At 34.4% G+C, this 26,990-nt stretch overlaps 1 protein-coding gene across 11 annotated transcripts in view; it reads left to right on the top strand.

Moving 5' to 3' along the window:
• The window catches only part of NCOA1 (nuclear receptor coactivator 1), a 212,411-nt gene that overhangs the window by 160,202 nt on the left and 25,219 nt on the right, over window positions 1-26,990 (top strand). For all 11 annotated transcript variants that reach the window (XM_072938138.1, XM_072938139.1, XM_072938130.1 and 8 more), the window contains 7 exons: window positions 5,657-5,804; window positions 7,126-8,446; window positions 10,923-11,103; window positions 18,791-18,908; window positions 20,189-20,357; window positions 21,403-21,717; window positions 26,236-26,337. In XM_072938138.1, the coding sequence (XP_072794239.1) occupies window positions 5,657-5,804; window positions 7,126-8,446; window positions 10,923-11,103; window positions 18,791-18,908; window positions 20,189-20,357; window positions 21,403-21,717; window positions 26,236-26,337 (2,354 nt within the window). The remainder of the gene's footprint in view (window positions 1-5,656; window positions 5,805-7,125; window positions 8,447-10,922; window positions 11,104-18,790; window positions 18,909-20,188; window positions 20,358-21,402; window positions 21,718-26,235; window positions 26,338-26,990) is intronic.

The raw sequence follows: 26,990 nt of genomic DNA, 5'->3' as shown, positions 1-26,990 counted from the left end.
CTTTACTTAAAAGACTTTTAACTTTATTTACCTATAATTTATATACATTTCGACCAAGGCAAAGCAAGTCTAGATCTCATAGATGTTATTGAGCCATGGTTTAAAGTATGTTTCTAAACCATTGAAATTCTCTATAAAATAGATTGATTAAAGTGTAGTAAGTAAATAATATGCTATTAACATACGAAATGAAACAATTTAGAGAGAAATGTAAAGAAATGTAAGTATAATTCAACACCTCTTCTACATTAGTCATTTCTTAATGTCCTTTTCTTACACTTTTTTTTAGAAAAAAAAATTCCTCTTTAGAAATAACTTCTTTTCTCAAAATTAAATTGTCCAGAATTCACATGACTCTGATTCTAGTGTTTTAGAAATTCTAAACAACTTGCCAAACAGCATTCATGGGTTAAACATATCTTTTTCTGATATGTTATATTCAGTGGTATCTAACCTGGTAAGAAAAATGTGGTCCATGAAACAGTTATATGGGAATCACTTGTTAAAGATGTAGACCTGCTGAATTCAAATCTCAAGTGAGGGCCCAGGTATCTTAACAAGCTCCAAAGATAATGCTTCAGCACACAAGGTTTGAGAACCACTGGTCTATCAAGAATGGAGAGAGGTGTAAATTTGCATTTGCGTGTGCTTGCTGCCTCTTCACTTAGGGACAGGGTGAGAAAAATGAAACAAATTGTGCCACTGTATCCTGGATATTGTGTAAACTTTTAAAATGTGAAACTCTACAGTGATTAATATTTAGGGAAAAAAATTTGCCCTCCATCTGTCTTTTGTCTTGCCTTTAGCTTACTTTTTGAAGGCATTGGCTGTTATTAAAAAAAATACTTATATGCTTTAAAGATTTAAGTTCTTATCTTAATTTTTCAGCTGCTTTTGACAGAGACAGATCATGAACTACTTTTAAAGGGTGTTGACTATTTTATTTTCCAGAATCAAATTTGAAAATGCATTTTAGCCTAAGAATATGTGGGAGCATTCAGCATGAACTACATTAAAGCAGTGGTTCTCCATTGAGACTGGGGAGAAAATGGGTATCAGGATCACCTGAGGAAATTATTAAACCAAGAGAAGGTCCATGCAGAAATATAGTTTGGAGAAGCTTCCCAAGTTCTGTTCAATTCAGAACCATTCTTTTAGAAAAAGATCTAGGTTAAATGCTTACCAAAGATCCCTGGTAAGATTCATCTGGGGCAGTTGTTAAATCTGATTTCTGGACTCCACCCACATTACTGAATCAGAGTCTAAAATGTTTTCTTACAGAAGCGTTTAGAAAACATAAACCTAGGTTCTACATGATATTAATAGCTGTAACTAAGGAATGGTGTTTCATACTGAATTAAATATGAGAAATGTTTCATTTTCCGACTTCGGGGGATTCATAGACATATTTAAGGTATTTAAGTTTCTAGGGAGTTCTCCAATATAGGTTCCTGTTTAACTTTGTTATTGAGACTCATTTTTCCTCAGAATACTACTTCCTGTAGCACATCTATTAGCACTTAAGGAGAGTAGTAGTCATGGGAAATGTGAGGCTAAATAGCCTAGAAAAGTCTTACGAAAGTTCTGTTTACCTATTATCAATGATGTAATGGATCATTTCTTGCCTTTGACAGATGTCCATGATATATTGTTATATTTTTTTAAAAAGCTAAGAAAACACAGCCTCTATAGAAAGAGCTCACTCTTGTATATCTATCCAATACTAGAAGATTCACAAAATGTTAATGGTGGTTATCTCTGAGTGATGGGATTATATGAGTTTATCTTCACTTTTTGTTCATTTCTCTATTATCTTAACTTTATAATCACAAAATAAAGTTATTTTCATTAAAAAAATCATGAGACAGTAGGAAGGAGTTTGTAGTATCAAGAAGTGGGGAAGCATTGCTGTAAAACAGAAGTACCCATATGAATGATTAACTAGAATGTCCATGGTCTGTATCACAAAATTTACTGAAAATCTTTTTCTGTCAAATTTTATTGAAAATATTTAGAACATGAGTTTATGTTCCTTTTTTAGAATTTTTGATGTTCTGAGTAGAGTTTACCCATTGGGGATTAAAAGTCTTAGATCACCTAGGGTAATTTTTTTTCTTTACCTTAATAAAAGTTTTTGAATTGCATTTTCCTGTATGTATCTAGGGAAATAACAAAAAGAAAGAGAAATCTCTGCCAACATTGACCTGTAGTACCTTGCCACACACATTTTAAACCTACCCATTTGATTAATATCAGTAAGGCGTACTTGTTGAGGTTATCTCAGCACCAAACTGGATGGAGTCAAAAACCCAAATAGCTCTATATCTGTAGCTGCTAAGGCCAGAGAAAACAGTTCCCTTTGCTTTGTAGGCCTACTATGCCTTTTTCCTCCTACAATTGCCATTTTAAAGGCTCTTTGAAGAGTTTCTGGGGTGTCATAATACCGTATCAATAACATCCCTCCTCACTAAGTACTCTAAACATTTTAGAAATGAACACAGGAGTCAGGGATCAAAACCTGGCAAAACTAGATAAGAAAGCAAGGCCAGGACCTGTGATCAAATGAAATTCCAAATAGTTTTGTCCAAGCCCAGATCTTTCCTATGGGGAAAGTTTGGTGTGTAGAGCATATGTTTAGCCATCCAGTTCTAGAAAGAATTATGGCTCCCATACTCATGTCTTAATGTAGAATATTAGTGATTGTTATATAGGGTTGAAGCTATTAGTATAAGTAGTGTCTATGGATTGGCAGACTGTGAGTGAGTATGACTCAGGACATACATACTTTGGAAGCTGCTTATTTGTTACTTTTTTTTCTTTAGTGTTCATTTAGGAAATATTCATTCAGTACCTGCTATGTACCAGGCTCCATGCTAAATATTATCTCACAATAAACTGGCTCCATTTTAGTGATGATGGGCAAAGGTTAATTTGCATTATTAAATGCTAAACTTGTAAATGACAAAGACAGAATTCAAACCTAAATCTGATTCCTAGGCTTTAATTCTTTTGATTGGTCCTTGCTGCCTTCCTGTTTACCTCTCAATTTTAGTTAACTGGACAGTCTTAATTAGGTTCTAATTAATTAAATTTTTACTATATTTAATATTGCCTTTTGTTCATTTCAAAGATTGTGAATTATGATGTGCTAAGTCTTATTCCACACATTATCATCCAAAATAAATAATCTAACTTCAAAACTTAAAAGTGTAATCATTTCCTGTATTAAATTAATAGGTATTCCCCAATTTTGAAATTTTTACTAGTTTAGATATGATCCTACAACTACTTAAGGCAGCATAATTACTAAAGGACTATTGATGTTTCTGTAATCCACATTAAGTATCTTAATGTTCCCATTCTAGCCTGAGTTTGTAGTTCTTTCTCACCTTTAAAGGGCTTGTCAAAAAACGAAAAAAATTTCTCTTCATTAATTTCCATTATAAAAGTAAGTCTAGATTTCCCACATAAGCAAAAACATAAATTGAGATACAGGATAATCATAGCCAAGATTTAAAATCTGTTCTTTAAAGAAAAGTTATGGTAGTTGATCACAAGTCAATATTAACCTATTGAGATGGGTGGGATTCAAGTTGAAAATCAAGAAGTACTTACTGGATGATTTTATGTGCAAAGCATCATACAATTTCTGTGGAAAGGGGAATAAGAATGGGATGCTACTACTAGCCCTTATGTTTATTCTACCTGAAGAAGAAAAATAAGTGTATAAAAAGTTATCTGCCTCCTATTCAAAGAGATATCGAAGAAATATTTGGGAAGCAATGAAGGAATAAGATTGGAAATGCAAAATGATGTCAGGTTGTAGAGCTGTACTGTCCAATATGGTAACCACTTGCCATATGCACCTGTTGAGTACTCTAAATGTGGCTAGTATGACTAAGGAACTGAATTTTAATTTTTATTAGCTTAAAATTTAATTTGCCTCATGTGCCTGGTGACTGTCATATTGGACAGACAGTCAGCTCAGTGTTGAAGAGCCAGTGAATGTTTTCCAGCGGAGTGATCCTAAAAAAGCAATAAATAGTAATGAAGAAATAGAACAAAATGGCAGAAGCAAAATAACATGAAATATAGTGTATCTTGACTGGCCCTTTATGTATCTGTAGCTTTTTCATTATTCTAGGTTAATGATTTACCTTAAATGCCACTTTTTAAAATTGTAGTTGTATTTTCCAAAATACATTATCAAAAGATATTAACTGTTAGGAATTGTTAATATTTTTTAGAGTTTTAACATAGCAAACATTTATATCCTTACACAGATGTTATTAGTTTCTATTAAAGACTCTTTTTCATCATTTATTATTTCATTAGATACTAAATTTCTCCATGTGATATATTTGGTAAATGTGCCAGTGATTTGGCTGAAATTTCCAGATAGGTAAGGAATTCTTTCAATTAAGTTTATATCCTGGTTTTTGTACTTAGGCAGATTTACGTATGGTATGGATTTACAGCAGATTATGCCCTCTTCATTTTATATGGCACACCCAAGACAATAAAATAGAACCGGTCTTTTCTCTACTTAAAGTAAGATGTAGCCTCAAAACTTATTTATCAGTTGGTCATTTTGTCTTTTTCATATGTCTTTAAAGTGTAATTGAAGCCCTTTCTGAAATGTCTTTGAAAAATAGGACTAACATTTATTACAGACTAAATTATAATAATCATTTGTGGTAGTAATTCTTGCGTTTCAGTGGATATGATTTTTGACCTGGGTATAGATGAATATACCTATTAAATCTTTCTTAAAATGGATTTCTATTGTATTACTGAAATATGAATGAAATTTACTTACTTAGTAGTCTGGTATAGCCTTTAAGTATTTAATAAATACTTACCAACGTAGTTAGAATTTTGTCTGTAGTTAATAAAGCTTAAGACAAAAGTAAATTATGGTATTTACATAGTGATTTGACTTCCTTAACCTAGTTTTTGTTTTGTATCAGTAATCATTACTAGTCATTTGTTCTATATTAGTAAATCAGGCTTTACCTTAATTTGCTTACTAATTTTCAGACATCAAAAATAATACATATATATAACTAATAATTTCTCAAGTGGGGACCTTTGTGATTCACATTCCTGAGTGAAAAATTAAATTTGAATTTTAGTTAAATAATTCTGCAAACTAATCAAAACTTAGAGGGTGACTTTTGTGGTATATTAATTATATCTCAATAAAGCTATTTTTAAAAATCAGCCAGATGGGGTGGGGCAGGGTCGGGGGCATACTTATTAGAGATACTGAAAATGGGAGGGAAGAAAGTTACTTCTTGGTATTTTTGTTGGACATTTAATAAATTTAAGGAGCTGCCCCCTTATAGGGAAAGATTAAGGTTGATTTTTTTAAGTGTGGTTTGAGGTTTCTTCATAATCATTACTTCTGTGAGGAGGCACTCAATCAAGTAGGACTAAATTAAAAGTGGTCATCAGGTGGTATATTTCATCTGGAATCATTTCCCCCCTCAAATATCTGCTTTATTTGAACATTTTTTATTTTGAGTCTGAGCAGGCAGCAATTGGAAGGGCATAAAAAAATGAGTTTCTAGGTAGAAAGAAGGCTTGGTAACTCTCCTCTGCCCAAAGTACAAGTGTCAGAATTTTAACTAGGTTTCTCTTTTGTTTGAAACAGTGATGACTCGTGGCACTGCCTCCAGCCCATCCTATAGATTCATATTGAATGATGGGACAATGCTTAGCGCTCACACCAAGTGTAAACTTTGCTATCCTCAAAGTCCAGACATGCAACCTTTCATCATGGGAATTCATATCATCGACAGGTACTACTTATTTGGAGAGCTTCATATGAAATAAGTCAGTTCACATATCTCTTCTTAGAGAAAAAAAAATTTTTATACTCTTAATGGCTAGAAAACAGATTTTAAATTAGGTGTTAACTAGTATGATGAGTATATAATCAGTATATTCATACTGGGTTTTTTAGTTTTGTTGCCTTAGAATAGCTTTGTTGTTCAAAAAGGGAGACAGGAAAAGGTGAGGCTGAACATATGTTTTAGGGATAAAACCCAAAAAGGTGGCTAAAAATTTCAACTTTTCTTATATGAACTTATGGTCTTATAATAGATTTGAGTTTGTTAATATTGTTATTTTTAATTTTAGAAATGCTTTATTTTCATTAGGGCATACTCAATGGCTCCTGAGTTTACGTTAACAATTTCTGAAACTACAAATTATTAAACAATCAACTTGAGATTTTTGAATGTCATTGCCTCTCATTTGTTCTCCTCTTAAAATATGTTTTACACTATTATATATGGTAAATTCATGAAACCATTCTTTTATCCTATGAATTATTCAAAACCCTGCATTTACAACTATTTAAAATTTAGCATTAAACAAAAACAAAGACGTTTTCCCTCACTTCATCTTTCCCTCATCTGATATATTTGCTTATTGGAACATGGTAATACCAGTCACAAATCTGTTGTCATAATTACGGATTTGAGTAAAGAACTCGATGAAAATTTGAATTCCGTATTCTGCTGTTTCTAATTTTAGTTTAATTTATGCTTGTGAGTGGAATTAGCACAGTTCTTTTTTTTCATATTGTGATTTCTCTTTCAAAACATCTGCTATGTCTGCATGTCACCCTTTTTAATTTTTACATCAGTGACACAGTATTTTCCTTACCCAGTCTTCCTCTTTGGAGTTGAAATACTTAAAAGCTGTAGCAAGGGAGTCATGAATAAATACTTTGTAAACAGAGGTGTGGGAAGATTCTCTTTCAACTGAAAGTATTATTTTAGTCTTAATTATTTGTATTAAATTTTGAGACGTTTAAAAGTACACGTATTGGATTTTTTCCCAAGGCTGAGAAAGATTTCTTTCCCATTTAACTGAAACCATTATCAAATTTACAGGACCTTAGGCACTATTTCCTTTTAAGTGGTGCTGATATTTCACAGTAGTACTAACCGTCCACTGTTTTTCCTTAGTTTCAAGTAATACAGAAGCTTCTTACTTGATAGTTTGCAACATTAGTGAGGTTGTTAATAGTGTTGTTTCATAATATGCATCATGAAAATATTGTAATGGAAACCAGTGAAGATGTTTGAATAATAATGTCTTTCCCCTCCCTAGGGAACACAGTGGTCTTTCTCCTCAAGAGGACACTAATTCTGGAATGTCAATTCCTCGGGTAAACCCTTCCGTCAACCCTAATATCTCTCCAGCTCATGGTGTGGCCCGTTCATCTGCATTGCCACCATCAAACAGCAACATGGTATCCACCAGAGTAAACCGCCAACAGAGCTCAGACCTTCATAGCAGCAGTCATAGTAATTCTAGCAACAGCCAAGGGAGTTTTGGATGCTCACCTGGAAATCAGATTGTAGCCAGTGTTGCCTTAAACCAGGGACAGGCCAGTTCCCAGAGCACTAATCCCTCTTTAAACCTCAATAATTCTCCTATGGAAGGTACAGGAATATCCCTTGCACAGTTCATGTCTCCAAGGAGACAAGTTAGTTCTGGATTGGCAACAAGGCCCAGGATGCCAAACAATTCATTTCCTCCTAATATTCCAACATTAACCTCCCCTGTTAGCATGACAAGTACTGCCTGTAATAATAGTAACCGATCTTATTCAAACATCCCAGTAACACCTTTACAGAGTATGAATGAAGGACCCAATAACTCTGTTGGCTTCTCTGCCAGTTCTCCAGTCCTCAGGCAGATGAGCTCACAGAATTCACCTAGCAGATTAAATATCCAACCAGCAAAAGCTGAGTCCAAAGATAACAAAGAGATTGCATCCATTTTAAATGAAATGATTCAGTCTGACAACAGCTCTAATGATGGCAAACCTCTGGATTCTGGGCTTCTGCATAACAATGACAGACTCTCAGATGGAGACAATAAATATTCTCAAACTAGTCACAAACTAGTGCAGCTTTTGACAACAACTGCAGAGCAACAGTTACGGCATGCTGATATAGACACAAGTTGCAAAGAGGTACTATCTTGCACAGGCACTTCCAACTCTGCCTCTGCTAACTCTTCAAGTGGTTCTTGCCCCTCCTCTCATAGCTCACTGACAGAGCGGCACAAAATTCTACACCGGCTCTTACAGGAGGGTAGCCCCTCAGATATCACCACTTTGTCAGTGGAGCCTGATAAAAAGGATAGTGCATCTACTTCTGTGTCAGTGACTGGACAGGTACAAGGGAACTCCAGTATAAAACTAGAACTGGATGCTTCAAAGAAAAAAGAATCAAAAGACCATCAGCTCCTACGCTACCTTTTAGATAAAGATGAGAAAGATTTAAGATCAACTCCAAACCTGAGCTTGGATGATGTGAAGGTGAAAGTGGAAAAGAAAGAACAGATGGATTCTTGTAACACAAACCCAACCCCAATGACCAAATCTGCTCCTGAGGATATTAAACTGGAGTCACAGAGCCAGGTAGGTAATTCCTTGCTTCACAAAATGAATATTCCTAGGTTTTTTTTTTTTTTCATTGATTTTACTCCATCCATAGACCATGTTTGGATTCAGGCTATATTTTGTCCTATCCATTGGGCATATATTAAAAGGTTAGTATCGATGGTTAAAAAAATCATAGGATGCCCTCAAAAGTTCCCTTTGGAACCTTGGAGGGCTACTAATGTGGAATTCTAAGAAAGTAGCTGTTTCTTACTGTAAAATCAGAGTTCACGTCTTTGGAGATATTTTTAAAAATACCTTCCCTGCCCTCTCCTCCCATCTCCCCACCTATTGGCTTCATTTATTGAATAATTGCTGTGGACTTTGAAAGAATTTAAGAAAAACAGAAAATGTGATACCTCCCCTCTGGGACTTACAGATCATTTAGACAGAATATAGACATCCATGAAATAGTTGAAAATGCATTCACAAATCAGTTAATCAATAAGGCTCTCCATTTTGAAGCAAGATTCACACTGAGTATTTATAGGTCCTACAGTTTCTTAAGCCAGCTTTATTTTTTGCCCTCATCTCACAGAAATCTCTCTCTTCCCTCAGGTGTACTGCATTCTAGGCACATGGAAGTCCTTGCCTTTCCTGGGATAAGCCATGTCTCTCCTAAGCATCTCCTGCCTTGCTTTCCTTTCTATGTCTGCTGAACTTCTACTCATCTTTCACAGACAGTTAGTTCAGACATCACCTCTGTAAAGTCTTCCCCAGTAGCCCTAGTTAGACATTCCCTTCCTCTCGCTCTCATGGTGCTTTGTTTTGTCTCTATTTACTATTTGCAATGACACTATTTTGGTTATTTCTTTACATGTGTGCTCTTTGAGAAGGCTGTCTCTCATATTTCTTGGGAGCAATAAACTAATGCCGTGTTTTTAAGCTGAAGAAAACAGCTTTAAATAATAACTATATTAAAACTCTGTCTTTAAGATTAACTTTAAAAGTAGCAGCTTTATAAAATAATGCCATTATGTAGTCTTGGGACATAGTCTATTTTGGTGCACATATACATGCATTTCTGCTAAGTTTATACCTGGGAGCGGAATTGCAGGATCATAAGATATGTGTATTTTCATCTTTAGTAGATAATGCCAGTTTTCCTAATGTATGAGATTCCTTCAAGCTGTTATGTGTCCTTGTTACTACTTGCTGTTGTCAGTCTTTTAAATTTTGGCTGTTCTGGGGTCTGTGTAGTGGTATTTCATAGTTCTGATTTACCTCTCCCTGATAAATGTTTATTGGTCATTTGGATATCTTCTTTTATAAACAGCCTGTTCAGGTGTCTTGCCCATTTTGGCAATATGCTGTCTTTTTCTTACTGACCTGTGAGAGTTCTTTACATATTTTGGTTGAGTCCTCTATTGGTTACATATTTTCAGATACTTTCTGTGTTGTGCTTTACCTTTTCTTTCTCTTAATGGTGCTTTTTGATGAAGTGCAGTTCTTCATTTTAATGTAGTCCAATTTGTCAGTTTTTTCCTTTATAGTTAGTACTTTTTGCACATGTCACAAAAGACATGTTCAAAAATATTCATAGTAGTTTTGTTTGTATTCACCAATAACCAGGAAAACTCCCAAATTCATCATAGTAGAATTGATAAGTATATTGTAACATGCTCATACAATGAGATACTATTCAGCAGTGGAAACAAAATGAACTACTGCTCCATAAGACAGGATGTGTGAACTTCTGAAATGTAATGTTAAATGAAAGAAGCTAGACTTTAAAAAAATGCATACTATAATTCTGTTATACAATTTAGAAACATAAAATTTAGTTGAATTAAATAATGAAACCCAAACAGGTAGACATTTTATGTTGGTGAGCTATCTTAAGGTAATCATAATGGAATAATATAGTGTGAAATAAAGACCAATTTTCCCCTGTGCATAACCTCAGACAGATATAGGAACTCTCTATTTATTCTAGAAAATATATTTCTTATTCTAGTACATCCTTAATGGGAAGTGACTTTTCTGGGATCTTTGAAGCTGATATATTATTTATTAAAAAGTTTCCAAGACTTTTTTAAATTACAGAAAATATATATCAGTGCAAATGTATTTTTATTCCATCATCTAGTAGGTCATTTTACAAAATTTTGAAAAATATAACAGAAAAAAATCACCCATGATGCTCCTGTCCTAACAGTACTTTTGATGTTTCCTTCCAGTTCAGTCAAAAGTTTTCCAATGTATAAATTTTATACCAAGATAATGTGTGTGTATTATCTTATATCCTGCAGTATATTAATATCATAAGCATCCAGTTTTTCCACTGTTAAGTAATGTTATTTCATCTGAGGCCCCAATCTCTCTAATTATTTCTTCTTTCTTTATTCTCTCATAGTCACTCAGTTCATATAGTTTAAAGGAATGACTTGTTTTCTACATCATTTCAGGTAAAAATGAAGAACATATTTCCTCTAACTTTCATTTCCGTTCTTAGTTTACAGCTGACCTGGACCAGTTTGATCAGTTACTACCCACGCTGGAGAAGGCAGCACAATTGCCAGGCTTATGTGAGACAGAGAGGATGGATGGTGCAGTCACCAGTGTCACCGTCAAGTCGGAAATCCTGCCAGCTTCACTTCAGTCCACCACTGCCAGACCCACTTCCAGGCTGAACAGTATGTGTTGGGGACAGAACCTCATTTTAAATGTTTGATGATAATGTGGATTAGTGCTTTGTCTCTCACCATTACTGCACAGGCCTTTTGTTTGTTGAGAATGAAATATCTTTTCATTAATGCCACTATGAGTAATACACAATTACTTTTAGACACATGAACTTCACTTATCATGTGTGTTCTTGGTCATAGTATAACCTCTACTTTTTTGTAATTAATGTTAAGGTGAGAAGTTGATGTTAAGGAGAGCAATTTTGTGTTCTTACCCAGAACATTCCATAGTAGGTCTTTCAGAAACATAATACTAGGTCAGATTGTTTCCCAAACTGTCTTCCTTGAATACCAGTCCTATAAATTGGGGGGAAAAGGGATTTTTAGAGCAGTGAAACTATTCTGTATGATACTGCAATGGTGGATGCATGTTACTATACATTTGTCAAAATCCATTGAATGTGTGACACAGAGAGTGAATCCTAATGTAAACTGTGGGCTTTAGTTAATGCATATGTATCAATATATTAGCTCATCATTTCTAACAAATGCATCTTGCATCTAATACAGAATGTTAATAGGGGAAATAGCCCGATTTTAAAAATGAGCGAAGGATTTTAAAATAAACTTTGTAAAAAAAAGGTGTTATGAAAGTAGCCAGTAAGCTTATAAAAAGATGTCTTTAATCACCAAAAAAATGTGAATTAAAACTAAGTGCAATACTGCCACACACCCATTGAAGTACCCAAAATTTTAAAAACTGACAGAACCAAATGATGGCAAAGATGTGGAGCAACTTGAGCTTTTGCATTGCTGGTGGGAATGTAAAATGGTACAACAAATTTGGAAAATTGTTCAGTTTCTGTTAAAGTCAAACATGCACTTACCATGTGACCCAGCAATCCAACACTTGGGTATTTGAGAAAGAGAAATGAAAGCATGTGCTCATAAAAAACTTGACCACAAATGTTCATAGTAGGTTTATTCATGATAGCCCCAAACTAGAAACAGTCTAAATGTTCATCAACAATGAAATAGTTTATTTATAAAATGAAATACTGAAATACTGCTCAACAATAAAAAGGAAGAAGCTACTGGTACATGGCATGAATTATTCTGAAAAAAATGTTGAATGAGAAAAGTCTAGATCATTGGTTGCCAGTGGTCAGGTGAAGTAGGGAAGGTTGACAGCCAAGGAGCTTGAGGGAACTTTTAGAGGTGACAGAAATATTCTGTTTTCTTGACAGAGATAGAAGGTTGTGGGTTTATACCTTTGCCAAATTTATTAAACTGTACACTGAAAATTGATGCACATTACTGTATATAAACTATACCTCAATAAATGTTACTTTAGAAATATCTGATGTTAGAATGATTTCTAACTTATAGTTAGGCATCCAAATGTCTAATAGTTATGAAAGTGGAATAAAAACATTTTCAGATATAAAAAGGCTCAGATATTTGCATGGTATATTCACCTTTTCTAGTTAAGGTCCTAGAGGATGTACTTCAGCAAACAGCGAAAAAGCCAAAATAGAGAAACTTACAAAGTTATAGGGAAAACAGAGGATCTGAAAGGAAGTCCAGGAATGATAGGTGGTCAACAAGACCAGGGAACAACCAGTGTAGACTGAAACAGGGAGCCTGAGTCCTCTGAAAAGGAGGCCTCCAAGGGAGAAATGAAACCTCCTCAGTTTATAGGAACTATTACTGGTTTATGTCAAAAATGTTGAAGCAGATGACAAATTCTCCTAGAAAAACAGGAAAATGAAAAAATAAGGTAATTGCTAACTCCAGAAAAATAAAAACGATATAAGAATGTTTGAACATAGTACTTGATAATATTTGCATAGTCATAAGAATCTAAATATTAATTTTTATTTTGTAAAAAACTGTGATCGCTGTTAGGGAGTTGGGGACACAGGAGGTAGTAAGAGGTGTAGATGTGGGAGAACTAAAACTCTGTCGTGTTGAGGAGTCAGAAATCTAAAATGGAGATATTTTAGAAATAATTAGGCAAATGCCAAAGAAAACAGCTACCCGAGTTGTGAATGGTCGCCTCTGTTGGAAGGGGAGTAACCAAAGGATCAGAAGACTGCTTTTATTCATAATAGATCTTTTAGTTCTTACTTTATATTTATGTATATGTGTTAATTTGATGAAAATTAAAGTCAATAAAAGTAGGAAGTGCCTTCTAGCTCTACAAGTCTGTGAAAGTGGAATGTGATTCATAATCTGTCTTGACACAAATAGCTCTTTTTTCTCTCTTGAGATTTCCCCTCCTGAAATACAGCTTCATGTAAAAAAGTATGTAAATAGGCCAGTATCTGTTAAAACTTGTGCCATAGTATTGACAAAGGCCAGAAGCACAGAGGGGAAGATACTGAGGTAAATGAAGGAGAGGATGACATCCGCAGAAAGCCAGTTTACAGTATTTTGATATAGACAAGAAAATTATTTCAAGAGTCATGAGCCTAAGGAAACAAGTTGGGCAGGAGAAAGGAAAAGAGAACAAAGGATTGGAGAAGGCAAAAGAAAGAAAAAAGAAGATGGGGACAAAAATACAATAGCTTATAAAGGGAAGAGAACAGCCTCTGTTTTCCCTGCCCCTCTGGCCTCTGCACTGCCCACCACTTTCTCTCACTGGAGCCAGGGTCCGTTATCAAATGGCTGACTCCACGTCTTAACCTTGTGCCCAACCACGGTTAATCAAGTCTTTCTTTACTTCAGTCTTAAGCTGAACTGTGTCAAGTGCAAATGTCCCACATAGGACAATTTAACTACCATATTTCACCACCTGAGATACACCATTAGAACTTCTTGATGTATCTGCCATGTCGCTTATCTTTTCTCTCATACTTTTATTTTCCTTGCATTTTTACACTGCATTCCGAGAGAGTCTCTGTGTTTGATTTTCCAGATCAAAACTGAATATTCAACCATATCCAGTCTGCTCTTCAGTCCATGTACTGAATTCTTTTAATTTTAGTGATCATGTTTTTAATTTCTAGCAATTTTTTTCATAGAATTACTCTTTGGGGATATGATAGACTTTTATATCTGTGTGGTGATAAATTTAGCATACTTACTTCAGAGCTCATTTCCTGTCAATCCTTTTTTCTTCCAAGTTTCATTCTTTCTTTGTTAAATTTGCTATCTTTCTTTCCTCATGTTGACTTTTCTTGACTGTTCGGTGAATTTGGGCTTTCTGTCCATATACACTGAAAAAGGCCTAGAATGACACATCTTGGTAGCTAGAGTATTCCTTTAGCTAAAGTGAGAAACCCTTTTGCTCTGGCAGTGAATGTAGGTTCTGATTATAGAAGCCCTGTTTCTCAGTTGTCATTGTGAAGGAGTGGGGGTTAGTGCTGGGGAAATCCCTCATGGCAGCCCTCGCACCCACTTTGGGAGATTCCCTGGGCAGAACTCCCACTTTGAGTCATGTACTCACCACTTTAATCCCATGGGCAGACGCCAGAGTCAGCTGCACTCAGAGCAGGGCCTGGTGGCAGCTGTTCAGTTGTCCTTTAATTATCCTGGCAATCACCCATGGCCTGTTCCTTTACCCGCTCGAATGACCACTGAGCCTGGAGTTGTTCTGGTATTCTTCTGAGAAAACGTCCCTTTTTGGAAAATCTTCTCTTTGTCCTGATGTAAGTTTTTTAGTTTAGTTGAGTTTTGTCATGAGTTAGTTTCCATCTGTTTTATCTTTCAGAAATTCTTCCTTGTTCTATTTAGCTGTCATGCTGCTGCTTTTGCCTCTCCTTCAGCTGTAGATTTATTTTCCCCTTCTTATTTATTTTATTTCAGTGGTAATTTTGGAGGGGGAATAAAATAATAGGTGACAAATCTGTCACATTTAACTAGAAATTTTCCTTAGCTCTATTTATATATGAGAAAACTAAGATCTAGCAAATGAAAAGAAAACACACACACACAGATAAAAACTTACCCAAAGTTATCCAGTTAGTATGTGCAGAACCAAGATTTAAATTTCAGTAGGCCTGGTTTTAAAACACGTTGTTTATATGCACACAAACACTCAGGCAGTGTGACCAAGTGATTTAAATAATTGTGTTAGAAATGTACTGCAAAGCACATCAAGAGACAGCTTAGGAGGATATTGATCCAAATATGCATAAGGTGCTTTCTTGGCAGTACCTTCAAACCTCTGGTATGTCCCTTTGACTGTCTTCAAATTCCTATCCTTTCAGGGTGGATTTTACTTTAGAAGTTTTGTGAATTTATTTGGAGCCAAATGTGTTCATACAAAAAGAATAATTTTTTTTGTAATCAGAACCAAAATTAGATGTAGTTATAAGGACAAATATTTTCTTGAAGGACTTGTATACTGGTTAAGACAGCTCTAGAAGAATTCCAAGAATATTTGAATATTGACAGCATCACTGGAGTAAGTGAATGACCTCCTGAGGTTTTGATATTCCGTGAATATACACGTTCTAAGATGATTATATTTTAAATCTTCTTAATCTGTAGTACATTAAAAGTATTGCATAATTCTAAAAATAATGAATTTCACATAAAACATTTTCACTACTTAAAAAATCCATTTTAATTTCCCTGTTTTGAGGTTGTTTTTAGGTGTTGTGGCTGTTGGTAGGCATCTTTTACTACTATAAAACTATAATGAATAATCTTATGTAGAGATAATTTACCACATTTGAGAGTATATCTGAATTGTAAGTTCTGAGCAGAATTGCTAGGTCAAAGGGTAAATAGATTTTGCCAAATGGCCCTTCTTATACCAGTTTATACTCTAACTGATAATGTTCCTCTTTCTACACATCCTTTCCAATAAATTGAATTGTGCGCTTTCTCATCTTTGCCAATCTTTTGGATTTTTAAAAAGTATCTCAGTGTAGTTTTAATCAGTATTTCTTTAATTGTGAATTAGACTGATCATTTTCCAATGATTTTATGTGACTTGTTCATATTCTCTAACCATTTATCTATTGGGTCATTCAGTTTTTATCTTACTGATTTATAGTTTTTTTGTAGAGTGAGAAATTAGTCACATAAAATACTATAACTGCTGTGCATAGTTAACAGCCAAATGTAACACAAAACTGAACCAGAAGCCTCTTTACCAACAGCTGAAGAAAATTAACTGTGAAAATCAGAATCACTATATACTGAACCAACTCAGTGGAATAAAATGTGCAAAAGCCATTCTCCTGGCTAGACAGTGCTTTGTACTTTGTGTGCAAAAATTTAAATTTTTTTAATAATGTTTTTTTTCCTGGGATCACTGTGGCTAATAAGGATAAAACATTTTCTTTTAACCATATTTAAAATGGAGAACATATGATGTTGAGTCCTTTGCACAGATAATTAAAAAAGCATTAATAGCTTGATCAGGAATCCCTAAGAGCTTTTTCTACCCTCACATCAGCTGCCTCTCTCCAACACAATGACTAGTAGATGCATTGATGTTTCCCTTTAAAAATTACTGTGCCTGTCTTGTGTAACATATGCATACTTACTCATGTTTGCAGTAGGGACACAAACATGACCAAAAATAGTATGTTTATTCCCTGGACAAAGAGAGATAACTTGTGTAATTCATAAAACATTCCGGCAAATCCTCAATTATTTATTTATTTTTTATAGAAGTCAGTTTCTAAAGGAAGTCCTAAAAGGATGACGTGACTTTTAGAATAAGAGCCAACTTCTTTTAAGCATCAGCCTAGGCAAACGAAACTTCTAAGTGAATCAATGATTGATTTGTTTGGGGTTTTCCCCCCTAGTCATCAAATTTAACACATGAATCTTACTTTATTTTAAAAAATATTTTATCCAACTTGTTTTCTTAACATTTTTCCCATCAATATTACTAAAATGAGATGCTATGTCCTGTTATTGAGTCAAATAAACTATCTTATAATACTCAGTATTGATAGTAGACAGCCATGTAAATTTTCTTTGGCCCTTAAATACAATTATTTTGTGTAGGTTAGATTTTTTCAATGGAATAGGATTGAGGAATGTGAGCAGAGCAATGGAACAGCTTTAGATAATCTTCTTTGATGAACTTCCTGATTTAAGTAACGAGAGGAATTAAGTGATTACTTTCCCATCACCATCTATTGTTGCTGTTTGGTGGTTTTTGTTTGTCTTGGTTTTTTTTTCCAGAATCCTACAGAATTTGATTTCTCTATCATTTGTCATGACAGGGAAGACGAGTTTAATTACTAGCTATGGTACTTTACATTTAGAAGTGAATGTGTTTTTATATGGACTCCTGTATTTCATTCATACTAAACATTGAGTATATTTCACATAAAAGCCTAACATATTTTGTTTAGTTAATAATGATCAGTATCCAGCACTAAATAAAATTTGGGGTCATCCTTAAGTCTACTTACTCTCCATTCATTAGAATGAGGAATTCTACTTAACTACATTTCTCTTAAGGCACTAAGGCATTTTTAGTTTTAGTTTTAGGATTTTTCAGTTTGCTAGGACTGACATAATAAAACACCACAGACCAGTAGCTTAAATAGCAGAAATGTATTTGTTCACAATCTGAAGGCTATAAATCTGAGATTAGGGGGTTAGCTGGTTTAGTTTCTTTTGAGGCCTTTCTCACTAGCTTGCAGATGACTGCCTCCTTTTTGCTGTGTCATGTTGAATTAGAGCCCATCCAAATGACTCTGTTTTACCTTAATCATTTCCCTGAAGGCCCTGTCACCAAATAATTACATTCTGAAGTACTAGATGTTAGGGCTTCAACATACGAATTTTGTTCATTCTAAGAGATTACAAATAACCATTAGAAACACTAAAAGAAAATAAAAGTAGTTGTTAATCTCACAACCTAAGATCTACCAAGGATATACAGCCTACCAGAATTTTTTTCTATTAATATATATGAAATAGCTTATACAAAGAGAATCATCCTGAACATAATGTCTAGGGTTATACTTTTTTCTTGTTCATTTATCAGCATATTGTAAATATCTGTAGCATAATTCATTAATCAGTCAGTAAATTTCTGGAATTTAGGATATTTACAGTTTTTTTCCTAATATAAATAGTACAGAAATATTCAAAGATTTCAAAAAATTGCCCACACAAAAGCTAAAATGTGTATACTGTTTTCTTCCATTATAAAACATAATTCAGCCTTTTTTTATTTGTCATCATTATAATCATCAATTATTATACTGTTATTGTATAGCTATATTCTCAGTTAACAACTGTAGAGCTTGTCCATTTGCTAAATGACCCCAGACTGCCGTGCCCTTTAGTTTCTGTTCCTGCCTTTTATAGAACATGTTTTATCTTTTGCTTGCAGCTCTCATTTTATGATAACACTGTCCCTACTTACAGCATATTCTAATATGCTATAGTTGAAAAAGAAGTTAACTAAAACTGTTACAGTAATCTTTAAAATAAATAATTTCTGACAAAGTCCTAAGTGACTCTCTGATGGTAATATGTACAAACTTTTAACATCAGATTTTCTTTGATTCCTTTTCTCACTTGCTCATTTACTTACTATGTGGCCACATTCTAGATAGCTTAAGTTTCTGAATAAGTGACCTTAGTATCATTGAGGTAGTCTTTTATAGGAGAAATCTCACTCTACTATACAATATTACTTTTGGAAAATATTATCATTGTATCTTCCATTTGATATGTCCTGACTTGTTACCTTTTCTTCTTTAACCAGGATTACCTGAGCTAGAATTGGAAGCAATTGATAACCAATTTGGACAACCAGGAACAGGTGACCAGGTTCCATGGGCAAATAATACAGTGACAGCTGTAAATCAGACTAAACCAGAAGAGTGAGTAATACATTTTGTATATTAAAAAGTATCAGATACCAACTTCTACAGCAAAGAACTACTTTTCCCAAACTAGATTCTTGTCTGTATTGGTATTTTGTGAGATATTAATAGAAATGAAATGGATGGAGTAGGACACCAGATCAAACAGATTTATATACTGCATGACTACAAGGCTAGTGTACATTGTAATTACCAAGAGATTGATATAGTATGCAGCTGCTGTTTTATCTTTCATCTCTTATTTTGCTTTGATTGATTACCATAAAATTTCTGGGACCTGTGGATGAATTGGCCTCAGTACAACAATTATGTTGATTTTGAGTTGTTATTTATATAATTATTTTGCCCAGCTTTTCTCATTGTTTGGAGCAAGAACATATAAGAAGGGAAAGTACTTTCTACATCTACTCAGTGTCCCATCTTGGTTAGAATTTAATCACTTGATTAGAACTTAATCCACACAGGTAGCTCCATTCCAACAGATAGAGTACATCTCACATATAGCAACCAAAGGATGAGTCGATAGTATTGAGCATGGTATAGAGCCTTAACTGTGAACTGTAGTCCCACTTACCTTCCCAAAAGAAGAATCCTTTTAATTATATAATTATATTAGTAGCATTAGTACTAGTATTATTTTTAATATATTTCTAAGTTTTATGCATCAGTTGGTATCAGTTTGGATGAGACTACATATTTTCTGCATGTAATCAATGATTTGTCCCTTAACATTAAGCATATTTCATTTTTCTAGTTTTACTTACTTTATAAATGGTAATCATGTCATCAACATGATTTGGTCATCTTTGAAAGTTTACTAATATAATACGTACTATTTTGATTATGGTTCAATTATCAATAATTAACGGCACCCGCAGAATAAATAGAGTAAGCAGTATAAATCTTGATATAGGCTAAATGATTTTTTCTGAGTTTTTGATTTTTATTTTTTACTTTTGTTAAAAATTATTTTCTCTTAACTGGCTAATTTTTCGGGCAAAACTATAAGCTAACATGAAGAATATGAAAACAAAGTTCAATGATTGACAAAATAATGAAAAATATATTCAAGCTACATACTCAACATTCATAAATTTCTGCACATTAAGTATAGAAAATTTCATTGCATAAGAATTGATTGAAAAAGCATCTCAACAGAGAATTTTCTAGAGCTAGATGTGCATATATATGTATATGTATGAGACTGTTTGCATTCTTAATCCTGAATACTCATTTGCTATATCAGTCTTAAACTTTCTTACCTTTTGATTCTGCAGCCAGTGTATTAGTTCACAATTAGATGAGCTTCTCTGTCCACCAACAACAGTAGAAGGAAGAAATGATGAGAAGGCTCTTCTTGAGCAGCTGGTATCCTTTCTCAGTGGCAAAGATGAAACTGAGCTGGCTGAACTGGACAGAGCTCTGGGAATTGACAAACTTGTTCAGGTATTTATTAAAGTTGACATTATTTAGGTGATATAGTCCTGAGAAGTTAAAAAATGATCTTTTAGCCAGGATTTTTTGGTATTATTCTTACTGTATTTTAGCTGTTTTATAATTTACCCTTATGAAAGTTATCAAAATCTATAATAAATAATAAGCTTTTTAAACAAAAAAATCATAATAATTAGAATTAGAATTAGAGAGTTTTGGCCTTTCACTGTGGAACATAATTTTAAAAGCTCCCCACAGAATAGAATTCAGATTTTTATCATCACTTCTAATTTTAGGACTTAATTTATCCTTCATTCATGCTAGGCCCTATATGTTTCAGCCTGTATGTTCCATGACATTCCAACTTCCAGGTTAATATTTTTCAGACTTGGGGGTTAAAAAAGTCAACTTAGTGCGTCATGGCCAGCATTTGTTTAATGGAGTAGAATAGTGCAGAATACATATCAGAATGCAGAAAAAGTGTGAGTTATGCCCCATGAATCTATGTTCAGTCACACACACACACACACACACACACACAACAGGCCACAACTTAAATTATTATTCTTACAGTGACTAATAATTCAGAAGTATGAAAGCCATAACTCTGACATTCTGTTAGGTCAGCTATGAATTTTTTTCCAAATGAGATAAAAGCATGAATTCTGTATTTGAGATAGAAAAATACATAATTAAACCCTCCTTCAGGGATCTACTTCTTATTAAATGTAACATTTGTTGATTCTCAGGCTTTGCAGTGAGGTTCTTTTCAAATCTGGTAGCTTCATTTAATTGATTTAGGGCCTTTATTTTAACGATACCTTCATCTCTTTACTGAGATACTAAACATCTCAGTTAATCTATTACTCCATTTAAAAGTAACTTTTATAAGTGATTCTTTTAAGTAGCAAACTTCTGGAGAGCTTCATGAATTCAGCATGAATATATTATGATGAAACTAGAGATAACATGGTCTTGGATCTAAAATTTTATAGAAAAGCATGTAATTTATTGGCAGAAACTTATTTGAAAAATGTTCTGGCTTATTTTCCAACAGGGAGGTGGATTAGATGTATTATCAGAGAGATTTCCACCGCAACAAGCAACACCACCTTTGATGATGGAGGAAAGGCCCAACCTTTATTCCCAGCCTTATTCTTCTCCTTCACCTACTGCCAATCTCTCTAGCCCTTTCCAAGGCATGATCAGGCAAAAACCTTCACTGGGGACTATGCCTGTTCAAGTAACACCTCCCCGAGGTGCTTTTTCACCTGGCATGGGCATGCAGCCCAGGCAAACTCTAAACAGACCTCCAGCTGCACCCAACCAACTTAGACTTCAGCTTCAACAGCGATTACAGGGACAACAGCAGGTGAGTACTCTTGTTTTGCAGGTAATCCTTCTTAAAGGTATGTACTAATTCTCTCTGTAATAAGACAGCCCAATTGCTATAATAAAGGTGTCAAGTACACTCCTAGAACCTTTATGAAAGACTCAAAAAGTCATTCTTGGTCTGCTAGAATAAGAATAAGGGACACTCATTCAGTTAAAGACGGCTGGTTCATAACAAAGTGCTTTGACACTTACAGTTTAAAAGCAGTTTACTTCTGATTTTTAAGATAAAAAATATTTAGGATGAACATCATACAATTATTAATAAAGAGAAACATAGCTTTATTTCTAAAGTAGAGCATCAGGAGATACTGTTTATGATTGTTGGAACAGAAAATAAAGTTTATGTTGTTTAAAGTTAGAGTGAGTGAAGTCTAGTGATGTTATTCTGTTAGGAGAATGAAAGAAAGGATAGTTTGGGGGTCCTGGGAGTTGTGGGTGGGTTAAGTATTCTCTCTCATAACAAGTAGTGAGTAGGTATAATGGCATAAATATTTAAGATTGTATAAGCTGCAGCTACAGTCATCAGGAACCAAAAAACCAGTTGTCAAAAGTATTATCTCTGGGAAGTGGGACCAGGGCTGTAGATTGTTGCTTCTTGCCTTATTAATCTTTTGTACTTTTTAGCCATATGTCTGTATTGCTTTGGGTTAAAGAAAAAGTATTTAAAGAAATTCCCTGGAGCCTTACTAATGGAGGAAGGAGGAGAAAGAAGGAGCTGTATTCTATTAGAGAGGCAGCATCAGATGCTAAGAATTAGCTCTCGTTTCCCGTCCTAGTTCTAACCTTATCTTAGGTGGGTTGACAGTCTAATTAGTTGCCCTTTTAAAGCCTCTGATTCCTCATCTGTAAAAAGAAATCTAATAAATAATTCCTTTACCTCATAGGTGATGTGTGGATTAAATGAAATAATACATGTAAAGCTCTTAGCACAGTGCCTGGCATATAGTAACACTTAATAAATACTAGCTATTATTATAAAGTTAGATTCAATACAATAATAAATAATATAAAATATGCTTCCATTCCATTTAAATTTAGTGGTAGGATAACAAAGAAAGGAATAATCTTTTAAACGTTGGAGTGGATAAAGGACACAGAGGAAGGAAGAGAAGGAAGGAAAGAGAAACAGTGAAAAGGAATAGTAATATGTCCTGAGCATTGAAGATAAGCTACTTCTTATCATAACTTGTCACTTATCATTGGAAAGCACAAGAACAAGAAATGCTTAATAATTCCCCTGTATTTAATTTTTCACAAAACATATTTAGGGGAACTATGCTAGGTACTGGGAGGAACACAGAGAATGAAAGATACAGGTAACTTTCAGAACCTATAATCAGCTTGGGGTATTCAAAACGTAGTATACAGTCAGCCCTCCACATCTGCAGGTTCTGCATCTATGGATTAAACCAACTGTAGATCGAAGAGTTTGGTTTTCTTTTTTTTTAAGTTCTAAAAAGCAAAACTTTGTGACGGTGAAAACTGCCTGATGAAAGAATAAGCTTCTTTAAAGAACTCTTTGTCTTAGCAAGAATTTATGTGGTGGCTAGATCAGGGTTCTCAAACTCATCACTGTTAACACTTTGAGGCTGGATAATTCTTGTTAAGGGGGGCTTCTGGTGCACTGAAGGATGTTTAGCAGCATTCCTGGCCTCTACCCACCAGGTACTAGTAGCAACCTCTCCCAAAGTTGTGACAACTGAAATGTCTTCATGTATTGCCAACGGTCCCTGACGGGGCAGAATCACCCCTGGCTGAGAACCTCTTGGCCATGTGATCATCTTTTAGATTTTCTGTAGAAGGGCTTCTTGCTAAGGCATCGGGGAAAAAACCCATTCAGACAGACAGATTACAGTGAGCCTGAACTGCGTGAGTGTACGCGTGTGTGCATGTTATACACATAGGCTGAGTTTGTGCTCTTCCACTAGTCTCAGGCCCCACATCTCCTTTTGCAATACAACAATCCTTTCAAGCTGGCCTTTATAGGCATTTGAATTTGTGTAACAGGTCTAAGAACTACCAGCCCCTTTCCTCCCACTCCCTAACCCCCCAAAAGTTGAGATTCCCCAGGAAGTAAAGGATATGGTAATCCTTTTAGGAAGAGTTCCTTGGAAGAAGTAGAATTTGACCTGCTTGCTGGAAAATGGGTGGCATTTTAGTAATCAGAGAGAAAAGGCATATCAGAGTGAGACAGTTGTAGTCAGGTCATACACACAGGTAGTGAAAGGGAGGGGAAAACGAACCAGAGTTGTTCCAAGGGCAGGAATAGATCGATTTTTCTTTAACAGAAAGTGCTTGTAGATTGCTGCTATTTAGAATAATTCCTTCTACTGCTAAAAATAACCTTTATTTTCTAAGGTTTTAATTTGTTTTCTATGATTGTTTTCTCATTTTTACTACTTCTGAAGTATTTTTCCTCCATCCCTCACCCATTTCATTCTCACATTTTCTCACAATTCAAAGAATATATAAAGCTGTAAGTGTGGAATTCCAGCTCCCACTCTCTGGGCAGTTTTACTTCTCTTCATCATTAAGTATTAATGTATTTTCACCTATCTTCATTGCCATCTCTCCTGTTTTTAGACTTGCTATTCTTCCTACCTCAAGTTAACTCTGTCATCCTCTTTGCCACCTGGCATTCTCATCTTTCAGGGTCCCATTGTGCACACTCGTGCTCTTGGTCCCTGCCTTCCCGTCCTGGGCTAAGTTAGTTGCTCCCTATGTGCTGCTGTACATATCTCTATACATGCCACATAGCACTTGGACATTGCACTGCTCTGTATTGGCCTCTGCCACTCAACAGAGAATTCCCAGAGGACAGAAATTTGCTCACCTTTGTTAGCCTTCAAACTTTATGTAGTATCTTGCATATACTAAGTTTTTGATAAGTTTTTGTGAAACTGATGGTTTATTTAAATTTATATCCAAGTTCTGCTGAGTTTAAGAAGTATGTAGATTTTCATACTTAAAAGTCTCTTTGACTTTTAAAACCATGATATGGGTATCTCTATTTTTGAAGTGATTCTGGATGTTTTATCATATTCCACAGTGCCTAAAAGTTATAATTTTAATATTTATATTATATTGAGCCTCCCCCCTAAAATAGATTTATTTTTTAATATAATGAAAGTCAAAAAATTAATGAAACTAGAGCTAAGAATTGAGTTCTTTGGAGATGAGAGATTTAATCACTGTTTGAAGCTCTTTGGATTCTCTCAAGTTGCATATAGTATATTAAAATATATTAAGTGTATTAAAATATATCAATATATCAGTATATTTTATTAGTAACTTACAAATCATAAAGAGCCATATAAACACAGAATAATATTGATATTATTGTTACTATTATCTCTCTAAAGAGTTTCTTCATATCAAATTATTGAGCAAAAAATCATTTGAGCTATAGCTTGTTTATCAGGAGGTATCACTTCTAAAGATACTTTTGTTACCTGAGAAAGTTAAGGCATGCCTATGACCTGGAATCCTAAGCCTGATATAGTTAGCATCTTCAAAACTAGTGTTACATAGAAGATTGTTCTAGGAGATAATAATAATATGTCAGGAAAAAAGTTTGTCATAAATAAATTGCATAGTTTATCCCTTCTTAGAGCTCCACAATGTGCTTTGGGCAATTAAAGGCTCATAGAATTACTACAGTAAAGAAATCTGCTTCACCTTGTGTAACCCGTTATTTCCAATGTTAGTACAGCACAGCCTGCTATTTTCCTGGCACATCTATTAATATCCTGCAGAACAATGTTCTTTAGAACACCAATTTGGGAAATGCTGGTCTAAAGTAATTACTTCTTCTAGTTAAATAAATAGTCCATTTTCTCAGACCATTTGTTTCTTACATAATTCTCTCCAGCTAATGAAATCACATTGGATTTTCCCCAAACATGTACCCATCAGACAGATACCTTCCAAGTCAAAAGTACCTCAACTTTTCCATTCATCTTTCAGACCTTTATAGAATGTGTCCTATTGTATATTTACTTTTTTACTCACAACAGTTTAAGACCTGGGGCTAATGTTTCTTTTCTGTCCAGCGCTGTACTTATGTGAAATAAACTAAGTATTAACATGTTTTTAAAAGCATAATAAACACATTTGTGTGTGTCTATGTATGTATAAACACTGCGGAACACTAAATATGGAAGAGCATTTAAAAGTAGAATACATACACATGTCCATATGTGTATGCATTTAAGCATATATGCATTTACATACGTTTATATACGTTTACATATACATATATGTTGTGTTATTGTATTTTACTTTTAAATGCTCTGCCATATTTAGAGTTTTGTAAGAAAAAATATTGATAAATGTTAGAAATTGCCAACCTTTTGACGAATAAACGTGGGAAATAATCTTCCTAAACCCACAATAAACTTCTTAGTAATCAATAAAAAGTTTGTGCTATTCTAAAAGGGCGATGCTCTGTGTTTATATATAGAAATATATCTCATTATTTCCATTTTTTCTCTAGTTGATACACCAGAATCGTCAAGCTATCTTGAACCAGTTTGCAGCAAGTGCTCCTGTTGGCATCAATATGAGATCAGGCATGCAGCAGCAAATTACACCTCAGGTAGCGTGAGCAGACCAGGCATTGTTAGTACTTCTCTAACCCAAGCTGTGTTTCTTACAGTGTTGACTTGAGTGTCTTTGAAATGGTCTGTGAACTGATCTTTTAATGATGTTTATAATATAGCTTTCTTCTAGAATGAATTTATAATCAAGTTGTGATACCCCTTACTGATATTTGATCTAAAGCTGAGGGTTCTTTGTTTCGTTTTATTGTTACTGTTGTCATTGCTATTAGATATCAGATAACTAAGTAGAAAACTCTTATTGCTGTCCTGAATAGGACCAGTAAGCAAGATGCCTCGAATATGAAACTGTGTAAATGGAACCTTAAACCTGATCAATCCCAGTCACATTGCTTAGTTATCTTAACTACCTTGTGTTCTCTGCTCAGTCTAAGCATCAGCCTTTTCTATTTTTAATTTGTTTTAACAGTCCTTCTGTATGAACTCAGAGCCATCAGAACTGCACATGAGAAGAACTGGGTAGCCTGCTAAGTGTTGTCTAGTGCTTACTCCCTACTCAACTTCCGCACATATTTTAATATTTTTGCTTCAACCACTTTTTTATGGTTTCCTAACCAAGTCTACAAAAATTTAGAAGATGAGGGATCTTAGAGAGAATTCAAACAAAACTCTTCTCCATAAAATGTTATTG

The sequence above is a fragment of the Vicugna pacos genome, chromosome 15 (assembly GCF_048564905.1).
Source record: "Vicugna pacos chromosome 15, VicPac4, whole genome shotgun sequence".
Lineage (NCBI taxonomy): Eukaryota > Metazoa > Chordata > Mammalia > Artiodactyla > Camelidae > Vicugna > Vicugna pacos.
Note: the sequence above shows the minus strand (reverse complement) of the source record. Positions and strands in the feature narration are given on the sequence as shown.